General features: G+C 34.4%; 1 protein-coding gene across 1 annotated transcript in view; it reads right to left on the bottom strand.

Annotated features, from left to right (window-relative positions):
• Positions 1–1,185: 1,185 nt before the first annotated feature.
• Positions 1,186–11,832, bottom strand: part of LOC123772999 (cyclin-dependent kinase 9) — a 29,565-nt gene continuing 18,918 nt past the window's right edge. The window contains exon 9 of the mRNA XM_045766457.2: positions 1,186–1,425. Coding sequence (XP_045622413.1) covers positions 1,332–1,425 — 94 coding nt within the window. The 3' untranslated portion in view covers positions 1,186–1,331. The remainder of the gene's footprint in view (positions 1,426–11,832) is intronic.

Consider the following 11,832-nt stretch of genomic DNA (forward strand, 5'->3'; position numbering starts at 1 on the left):
TGGAAATTCACCGAAATGATCACAGGTCGTTGGACAATTTTGGTATATAGGAGGATTTATGTACAGAATATTTATATGAATTATAAATATTCTAATATTATAATAAATATTATTATAATATGGATTCAACATTGGTGAAACTATATAATTTAAGAAATTTCTTAGACCTCTATAAAGTATTTAACTAGAATATGTATTTTGTAAAAAGAATTTGTGTAAATGCCTACTCTAATTGTCAAACAATAGATAGAACTGGTCTTATATGCCCTAATTACACAATACAGTATAACAATTTTCATTCCTGGGTAGTGTTATTTTTCAATTACTTATATCTCTAAAGCATAGAAAATGACTATTATTTCCCCTCAAGCATTGCTCTGACCTTTGCCTCAGACGGTTTAAAGAAGACGTCTTGAAGGTACTGTACGTGAAAGTAGGAGACTCCTTATCTAAAACTATGACACATCATTTCAAAAGTTGGCAGCCTTCAGGTACCTTCGAGAGGTCTTCCCTAAGCTGTCTGAGGCAAAGCCCAAAGCAAAGTTTGAAGGGGGAATAATAGCCATTTTCTATACTTTGGAGTTCAAAGCAATCAGAAGATAACACTTATTACTGTACCTGGAACAAACAATATAAAAATTTATTACAGTATTATCAAGGTTTTTAAACTGCTGTATTTATCTCAGAACTTAGGTAACTACTTAAATAAGGTAATACATATCCTATGAATATAGGAATATAACAGTGCAACTTCTATTGAACGGATTGTGTTGGAATGGAACCCCTGGAGAAGTAGAACTGGTTACTGGATAACCCTTGATACAGCGGAACAGGAAAACCTAGACCAATACACCTCGGTATATATTTGTTTAAGTTTTATAATGATCACACATCTAGTAGTATACTGTATATAAATACAAAAATGCATTTTCTTAGGTATGTGTTATTCTACTTGCACTCTTGCCACAAATTTTATAACATACATTGTATCTAAAAAATAATTGTGTACAGAAGCCAGACTGTAACTGGACATGTCGAGGCAATGTGCACCTTTCCGTCTGTTCAAGCATGTGACCTCATAATATATAAGGATTTTATCCATTATTCTTTGGATATTTTATTATTTGAGTAGAAAAGATATCTGCCAGCTGGTAATCAGACTTAATCAGATAAGAGGAAAGAAGAGGAATTTTAATATGGGGGTGAAAAAAAGGGGTAAACTGACTGAGAAATGTGACCAAGAATTGGGAGTGAGGCAGCTGACAGAAGAGTATGGTGTCAGAACTAGTAGGAACAGCCACACAGGTTTGTTCCTCTGGGTATCTCGGAGACTATTGACAGTGAGCAGGCGCTGGGTGCAGAGCTGATGGACCATAACACGGCAGCAAGTTTGGCAGGATTCGAGGCAGATCGAAGCGCATATGACTGAGGATTCAAGACAAGCATTGTTTGAATTTGAAAGGTTATTTTTTAATTATATACTAATGTTTTATATCAGCATAGTTATCAATGATTTCTTGGAGATATATGTAGAGTGGTTCAGTTGGCACTCATTACTGCAGTTGCTGTGAATAAGAAAGCAGATCTTCTCATGTTGAATGTTCTTATGCCAAATATACAAAATGGCTGACAGGTAAGGATCACTCCAGAAGGCGAACTGAACAATTATGTTTTTCGGATAAACATTGAGTAATTTATTTTTATATTGTTTTTATTATTAAATTCATTAATACTGTAACTGACATACTGTACAATGTAATGTAAAGTATATTTAAGTTGCTTTTAAAAGATTCTAAAAAATTGCAGATATTTCCTTGTGATATAAATTTGTACTACCTCCTGTTCTGTATTCCAAAATGGGTCCTGTAGCACAGTGGTCTGTGTCCTCAACTCACAAATGAGGGACTCCAGGTTCAATACCTGAACAGGACTGGAATAGCTGGACATGTTTACCTTTACCTGATGCCTTTGTTCACCTAGCAGTAACTAGGTACCCAAGACTTATCCCACTGTTGTGGGTTCTACCCCTGGGAAAGGTCAGCTTAATTGGCCTTGCGGGAAAGTAAGGAACCTTGAATAGCTTAATTACAGGCTTCCTGTTCCTGACAATGGGAATTAAAATCTGGAAATCAGATGTATTGTACAGAAAACAAATTATAGACATTACTGAATTGATAGTACTGGCTGTACTCAATTATCTGAATTATATGGGGCCCAACCCCATTCGAATTAGCCAGACATTCGAGATAGCCAAATTTTTACCTGGAAAGTCCCAAAAAAGGCAAAAATTAGAATTCAGGTTTTCATTTGGCCCCACTACACCTCTGCTCTTATGCACACCTACTTCCATGTATGGTAGACTGAAATTGGATGATGATAATTTATAAGAATTGAGACAATGTGATGGGATATAACTTGCATCTCTGTAATATAACTTGTGTCTGCAAAACTTGAGAATACTGTATATCTAAAGCTATCTCTTAGCAGGGAATGTCAAGAGCAGAGTTATTTTTACATCTTTCATAACAAACTCAGCTATTGACATGGTAATGAAACAAGCCAGTTTCTATCAATAACTAGGGAGGTGTGTACCATTGCCCGGGTCTCTCTCTCATCTATCTATATCCATGTATCTACTATCTATTCATGCTTCCATCTAACCATCTATATCCATCGATCCCTTTATTCATCTATCCTTCTATCAATCCATCTATGCATCCTTTTAGAATAAATCATGAAATTGCATGGGTAAACAGCTGGAGTAATTTCAAACTCTACTGAGATCACATGCCCAATTTCATTTCAGATATCATGAAAGTAGCTTGGGGGGGGGGTTAATGAGGGGTTACACTCTATATTTCTTAAAGCATTTAAATTAGGCCTACCTCAACCAACCTATGTCCATTTCGTAGTCCAGACCATTTCCCCACACAAATTTGAGTGAGGGTAGCCCCAAACATAGCCCCAAGCATCTGACCTTCATCTTTGCACAGACATTCTTATAGTATAGATGTAACTCACTAGCTGATTGAGTGCCCTCATGTTAGGGTACTTTTTGATGAATTTCCCTCAATCCCTAGGACCAAAGGTACTGGGGATTGAGGGGAGTTCTTATTAAGTGGTATTTTTAACTTAAGCTTAAAAATGGTAGAGGAAAATATTAAGTTTTAATGTGAGTGAAGCAGTGTATGTGATGCAAAAATAAACTGTTGTGAAATGTGTGGAGAGCAGTTTCCACACAGAAACAGCAAGGAAGCTGACAAGAGCAAGGAATTGGGAAGTGTTGTGGGCTTGCAACTAGAAAAGTTTAGCAGCCTAAACAGAGGAAGAGGATGATAATGCGTGGTGAACTGATGCCAACTGAGGCAGAAGCAGGAGAGAAAGCTGGCAGGTACAAGGCTTAAGTATCGAAGAGCTTCAAAAGCCTATATGTATTAAAAAGCCCAGTCCACAAGGTAGCTACAGCCTAAGAGGCAACCATGTGAGACTACCACAATGGAGGCAACAGCAAATGCCACCAGAGTCTAAGAGTACTAAAGCTCATCCTGGGAAACAGCATCATCAGGTATAGAATCAGATTGGGAAGCCATAACCCAATCGAAAACACACCTTGTTGCACACAGCAACAAGGTGAGTACAGCAAGGGGACACCAGACACAAATAGGCATCAATGCCCAGTGCAGAGGAAGCATCTAGATGAAGCAAACATTGTAGCCCGAGATTGAACAAGGTCTTTAACACCCACAGATTACCTTTACCTTGAGGTTACCTTGAGGTGCTTCCGGGGCTTAGCGTCCCCGCGGCCCGGTCGTCGACCAGGCCTCCTGGTTGCTGGACTGGTCAACCAGGCCTCCTGGTTGCTGGACTGGTCAACCAGGCTGTTAGAAACGGCTGCTCGCAGCCTGACGTATGAGTCACAGCCTGGTTGATCAGGTATCCTTTGGAGGTGCTTATCCAGTTCTCTCTTGAACACTGTGAGGGGTCGGCCAGTTATGCCCCTTATGTGTAGTGGAAGCGTGTTGAAGGAGCAGCAGCATGTTATGCACGTCTTTTATGTGCACATAATTAGGGGTGCCCAATTTCCTTTAAGCAATCACTTGTTTATTTTGCCTATGCTTTTTGGTGGATTTTTACGAAGTTTTGATCTCTAATGAAAGACATGCCTTGTCGAGTTAGCCAAGTGTCTTGTCCTGTCTCCCTGTAGGCTACAGAAGGGTCTCAAGAGGCCTGGTACATTGTGCTGAGGCTTTGTAGATACCAAGTTAAGCTCAAGGATCCACCAAGAGATTCCTCTAAGAAACCAAATAAAATATAACAAATTCAATTTGACAACAAATATTTTCTTACCATTTTTATTTGGAACTAAGCATTCACATTTTTATTTTGACTTTTTCTCTAGTGATAACTTTAATGTTTCAATGTGTTATTGAAGAATATTTTATGAGTTTCTACCATTTTTGTGGTTTTGTTCTTTTCATTTGTGCAATTACAGTTGTTGGGGGCACAGGTGGCTGAATTTACCCATGGGATACGGGTATGGTAAACAGTACTATATTACAATATATCATACGAAAGGTTAGACTTAAAGATAACTTTGCATAATTGTTTAGTTATTAAACTACAGTATTGTTATTAGAACCAATTTAAATAAATGTTATATAAACTTAATCTTGTTGTAACTACAGTAGTTACTAAAAAAGTTAACTTATTGTCTTATTAATATTTGCAGTACTAATTACATTTAACTCTTGCCTTAAAATGTTAGAGTATACTGTATGCGACATACAAAAAAGAGTACAAAAATAAATAGTATCTTACTTAATTTTAAATCACAAATGTAAATATTTGTTTATCAACAATTTTTTTTTTGTTCAAAAAGTACATTTATAAAACGTAAAATTTGTAAAACATTTAAAAATGGGAATATTTTTTACTATGATCCCTTGATCAAATAATTATATTATATTCCCACTCAATATTTTTGGTCAGTCAATACTTGTTGCAACATTATGGTGTATTGATCTTAAATGGAGAGAAAATGTAAAACCTGAAGTCCGGTTATCCTTATACTGTACGTTGATCCCGGGGTAGTGCAGTTATCATCATATTGATGATAACCGCACTACTGATGATGATTTAGGCATTGTATGTACTAGCTCTATAAATTCAGCAATATTTGTATCACCCCTTGTATGTATGTACTTTACCTGAATAAACATTTTGAATTTGAATATGTTGATTTTAATTTTATACTCGGTTTTTATACACTTATAAATGTGGTTATAATACATCTAATGTGGATATAATGAAGTTAAACCTACACTCACAAACAAATTCTACTATTTTTTTTAATTGCTTGCTCTCTATGAGATTTTTATCCCACAAGCCATGCAATTACCGCCAAATCACAATTTGATGCTTGAATCTATTTTTGGACAGACATACCAGAAAGAATCATAGCAAAGGTTGCAAAACACTTCTGTTGAGCTGTGCCAGGAACAGGATTTATGTGCAATATAGATGTACGTATTACATTGTAATCACAGCTCTCTTCCTTACTTGGTGAGTCGGCAACATTGCACGACAACAGTCCATGGATGAAATGAACCCTTCCCTCACTTGACATCATTTTGATGTGCACGAAACACAAAGACCTTAATATTTATTTTTATTTTGTATTTCCTATATTCTTTGCTTCCAAATAATATTTTACAGGAACATATTATTATTATTATTTTTGCACAGGCAGAGACTTGTGATCTTTGATCATAGCAGGACTTTAGGGGTAAAATTAAAAAAAAAAAATAGCAATTACCTTTGCCTTATATAGTTAAGAGATCTATGTAGCCCCCTCTATACAAAGAAACTCACCTCTCATGGTATACAGGTTTGGTCAAAAAGAATTTAAGCTGCAATCTATTTTGTATTTTGGTCCAGGTTGTATATAGGTTTTAAATAAAAATTGGCTAGTTATTATGAAGTTGTACACAGAGCTTGGCTGGTCATTGTGAGGTTGTACAGAGTTTGGCTGGTCATTGTGAGGTTGTACAGGGCTTGGCTGGTCATTGTGAGGTTGTACAGAGCTTGGCTGGTCATTGTGAGGTTGTACAGGGCTTGGCTGGTCATTGTGAGGTTGTACAGAGCTTGGCTGGTCATTGTGAGGTTGTACAGGGCTTGGCTGGTCATTGTGAGGTTGTACAGAGCTTGGCTGGTCATTGTGAGGTTGTACAGAGTTTGGCTGGTCATTGTGAGGTTGTACAGAGCTTGGCTGGTCATTGTGAGGTTGTACACACAGCCTAGACTGTTGAGGCTGATCTGCCATTTTAGGCTCAACATTTCAAGTTTTCCAATGAGCTGCAGCAGGAACGAACTACTCAGGCTAATACATACTCAAATATTAAGAACACTTTTATACTGAAAAATATAAAAACAAAATAAATTAGAAAGTAGCATTTTTCATACAAAATTTAGTTTACAGCAACATGTATGAAATATGCAACTTCCTTGGCAAAAATCACAAATCTAAGACGTGTACAGATTTTTCAATCGTGAAAGTTAGCAAATTTAACAAAAGTTTCTAGACTACATATTTTGGGGGTCATGTGAATATTTACTCAGTGCTCTTAGACTAGCAAGTAAGAATGGAATAATGAGTCCTATATCTCAAAGGATTTTCCACCCATTTGTTTTTCATTATATATTAACATTAGTTCAATACTATACTTAATTAGTCTCAATTTTTTTTACATAGTATGACTGCATACAATGATATTTTACCAATGCCTATATATTATGCTCCTTAGCTGTCAGCATTGCTAAACTACTTTCTTCAATTATAATGACTAGTTCTTTAAGAATGTGTTCTCTCTCTCTTAATTTGCTACATTGATCATAAGGCCCTATTGATCATATTTTTTTTATCGTTTGGTAAAGAAATTTCAAGTACAGTACAGGGAACTATGAAATAAATTAAACTTTAGCCTATTGGAAACCTTGTGTTGAGATTATATAAATATTTGTTTTAATTACTGTATAAAGTTTTTTTCTGAACTGATGATGTAATTTTTACTACTCACGTATACCCAACACACACACACACATGTGGTAATTACACACACTTAGGTAATTACACACATACACACACACACAAATAAAGCAGAGGCAAAAAGAGTTAAATTAAAATAGAATAGAGGAAGAGAGAAGTTTTTTATTTCAACAGAATAATAAGATTTCTTAATCTGGTGAGATGGTTCATACAGAAACCCAGTATCACTCATAGGCACCAATCATAACTAAAATAAAAAAACGTTAGAGCTAATAAAATTATGTATGACTTTATAAAAGTGTTTTAAACATAGATGGCTTATTCCCCGAACACTTAGAATTATGGGATGTAATTACAATAAGATGCAAGATAATATAGCAATGACAGAGGTAACATTAGTTAGCTTAGTTAAGGAACATTAAGGGGCCCAGTGACGGTGCACAGAAACTTCCTCAAACACAAACAAGATTTTGTGTGAAAAATATCTTCATGGTAAATGCTCCAACTTTTCCTAATGAATCAACATCATACCATGAACAGAAAAAGTTAAAAAAAAAAAAATAGAAAAAAATAGAAAAAATCATAATTTCAAATTTGTGATAAAAATCTTAAATTGTCACCAGTTGTTATTTTATTAGCAGTTGATCTCAGAATGTCATATAATGTCATGTCATGTTTATGTTTCTTGGATAAAAATATTGTTTGAGTGTATAGTTTACTGTAAACCATTTTTTCAATGTGACCCTCTAAATATGTGCCAAATTTATATGTAAAAAATGTATACTCCAAACATTATGGTTTTATGACTAAACAAAATGCAGGAGGTTGTAGAACTAAGAACATTACACATAATGTGTAAAAATGGTGAGAATCAGTTAGAAACTGAATTTTTTATCAGGTCTCAAAGTTAAAATTCCTGTTTTAGAGATAATTGAAGTTGAAGTTATTGACAATGAATATGGTAGTTCTAATTAATGAATTTTCTCATATGTGAAAGTTGTAGGTCAATGTGTGTGTGTTGAAATGAAGTCAAGAAAAATAACCCCCCAAAAAAACAGAATATAGCAATATGTTAGGGGATAGCTGTAAAACAGACACTGGGCCCCTTAACTGTCTAACAATAGGTTAGACATACATATGAATGAGATTGGGTGGATATAAATAGGAGCTGCCTCGTATGGACCAATAGGCCTTTTGCAGTTACCTTCATTCTTATGTTCTTATAACGAAACATATATATTGCAGTAATTTTATTGCCTATATTTAAGTGATAAGGCCCTCAACTGGTCCTCATTCATCAATATAATCTAAATAGACAAAGAGAATAGAGTTTAAAATCTGTAAATAAATCGGCCAGAATAAATAAGTCACAACTTTTGCCACCTGTGGCGGATTAACATGCTGACCAATTTCGTTCCAACTTCACATGCTTAGTGCCGGATATGCATTTTCCAAGATGTAGAAGTCACAACAAAATCCGCATAGAAACAAAAGAGAAGAAGAAGAAGAAGAAGAAAAAAAAAGGGGGTTGTCAGCTTTTTGTACACAGGAACATAAGAAATAATGCCATTGGGCAATGTATTTATATGATATATAATAAAATATAGCATAATAACATACTAACTCATTATGTATGAAATCTAGCCCTCCAGGTGGCACCAGCTGCATATCCACTTTGTAGACCCTCCTTACTACTACTTTTCCTCTTTGAGCATCGGACAGGTGCTTGCATCTCTTTATCCCTGATTGCCAGTAAATAGATGGTGTTATCGTTATTATCAGTACCGGTTGCCGCCCATCGCGCACACATTTAATTTTAAAAGTAAATAAAAAATCCATTTCTTAACATATTGGGATGAAATTTTCATGACCTGATGCCAAATAATGGGAGATTTGTTTAAACAAAATTCCGGGCCCCTTAAATGATGTACTCTGTGCCCCTAAAATATACCTGTACGTGGTTTTGAGATGAGATAACAGGAATGATAAGTGATGGAATAATGATATTTGTAAGATATAAATGTCATCAAAGTTGCGCTGCAAAACCTAGACAACATAAAAATGATTGCAGTAAAGATCCTGAGCCCAAGCAAAATAATTATGATTGAATATTTTATAATCCATATTTGAAACAGTGCTAGTTACATTATCATACTCTCATGCCATACTTACTAGCACTTAAGTTTCTCTATCAATCTTAGCTTATTCTGAATACTGTGAGCCTTCCTTGTTCTTCAATATGATTGCTAGTGTATCTTGACAACATCTTTAATAAATTTTTTTTCAAATAACTGAAGAAAAAAAAGAAATACAAGAGTACAAATGATTTTGTTGTTCACCAACAAAAGAAACATATTGCCTGGCAATGGTGGTTGGAAATTGTACATGTCCACCATCCTCTGCCTGGAGGCTGTAGGCCTTAACCTTACAAAATAGGTGACATTAAATGACCACATAAAATTACAGGATTAAATGTATACCAGGTAAGAAATTTCTTCGTCATCTAAGAATAATATTTAATTATAAGAATATGAAATTTGTTGGTTTATTTTCTGCTATCTGGTTTATCTAGGCAGATTTCAATTTACTTTCTATGAGCTAGAAAACTGGAGTTTAGAACCAGATTTTTAAAGTTGTGGAAAATATGAGAATTTGCATAATGAGGATTTGGACAATCACAGTCCCATTGTATACCATAAATTTTACAATTAGTATTTATTAGACCAAAGGAGGAAATCTTCAGTTTAAAATAATTAAGTCCAATTTGTAAAAGTGACCATGTGCTATTAGAAGCAGATTATACAGTAAACTGCAACATTCAAGAGGGAAAAGAAGACATCCCAAATAATAAAATTAAATATAAATAGGAAATATGTAAATTAAAGCTTTCAGAAATTTTTAAATGTCATCTAGATTTGTTAAAATTATATAAATGTATTGTGTGGATATTTTCTGTACCATGTACATCAGAGTAAAATGATTCATACCATAGCTAAAAGAATGAGAAAATAAACAAAATTGGTTTAACAGGTGTTGGAAGCAATGGAGGGAAAAAAAAGCTTGCTGTCAATACAGAAAATCCCTAACCAACTATCTTATCGCAGTTTAAACAAGCTAGAAATGAGTATACTAAAAAAAGAGGAATGAAACTTGTTTTGAAAAGGGTAGTAGATAAGAGTAAGATGAAACCCAATCTTCTTTTTAAATTTATATAGAGCATACTGGATATAAAATATGTAAAAATTGATTATCTCATTGATCATCATGTTAATGCAATTTCTTTGTGCATAAAATATGTAGTTGATGGTAATTTCAACAACAAAAGGTTTGAATTGGAGGAAGAACTGTGTAAAGCATTAAATATAAAATTCCATTCTATTTACATTGGAAAAAGATTTGTAGAATATACTGGGCATAGTTCCACAACAACCAAAGGAACTGGGATCAATAGGAGAAACTGAAGAAAGTGTCATTAGATACTGACAAAAACAAACAGGGCAAGAAATTACAACATAGATTTTGAATCCATGGACAGAGGATTTATTATCAGAGCTCTATCATCTCCAAAGTCTTACTCCAAGGTGAAGAGTTAGCTAATGAATGAAAATGGTAAACATTGTACAGTAAATAAAAAGGGAGATAAAGAGGCCTCTAAAGTATAGACCAGTTGATGGACATTCCCAGCAAGTAAAACATTATTGCCTAAAACATGGCATAGAACTATTTTTTTTTAATCTTTAGATATTTAGGTTTGCATGGACAGACATAAGAGTGAATGTGATGAAGAGTCAAACCATGCTACAGTATGTATTGAAAGATATGGCAAGGTGATGGGGGGGGGTTCCTTTTTGTGATATCTTTGTTTTTTCTATTCTATTTCTTCTAGGCTGATACCTCCCCACCTCAAGAAAGTGGGAAATGAGATAGTGTTGATGATGAGACATTACAAAATTATTTACAAAATATGTCATTTAAACTGGAATATGCAGCTATGGTATAAAAACATGAAAGCAAAATTGGAAAACTGAAAGATATTATATAATGGATCCAGAGTTAAGAAATTACAACTGCAAGGAAATATTAAAGATTATGAATATATCCTAATTAGGCAACAAGAAACAGCAGAAATTTAACCACAAGATAAGAATTGTTGTTGTTGTTTTTTATTAAGCTACTGGGAACAAAAAGTTCCAAGTAGCACGACCTATGGTGAGTAAATAGTGGACTTTTTTATATAAAAAATTAGGCAATTTTTTAATCAAGAATTAAGTGGAACAAGAGGCTACAATTGTAAGCTTAAAAAAAAGTTTTAGAGTGGATAAGCGAAAAACAGTAATACTGTACTGTACTAACAGTGGTAGATAGTTGGAATAAATTCTAAGACAAGGTAGTATGCTAAAACCACTGGAATTTATACAATTATTTATGATAAAATATACAAAGATGGGACATTATTAGCACAGCTTTCTTCCATTAACTACAAAATAGGTACAGTAATTACACACACACACACACACACACACACACACACACACACACACACACACACACACATGCACAGTCTCTCACATACTTCCTCTTATAATACAGTATATAAATCTTCCATACAAATATGCTCTATTGATCACCTTCTCAGTTGCACTTTTTTCTGTTACTGTCATGAGAAACACAGAAAAACGGGTCCTGTATTTTACCATGCATGTACTGTAATGCACTTGTTCCACAATATAATGTCATGAATTTAGGGTAGCTTCATAATCCAAGTATGAACAAAGTTATTTTATACT

Source organism: Procambarus clarkii, chromosome 81 (genome assembly GCF_040958095.1).
Source record: "Procambarus clarkii isolate CNS0578487 chromosome 81, FALCON_Pclarkii_2.0, whole genome shotgun sequence".
Classification (NCBI taxonomy): Eukaryota; Metazoa; Arthropoda; class Malacostraca; order Decapoda; family Cambaridae; genus Procambarus; species Procambarus clarkii.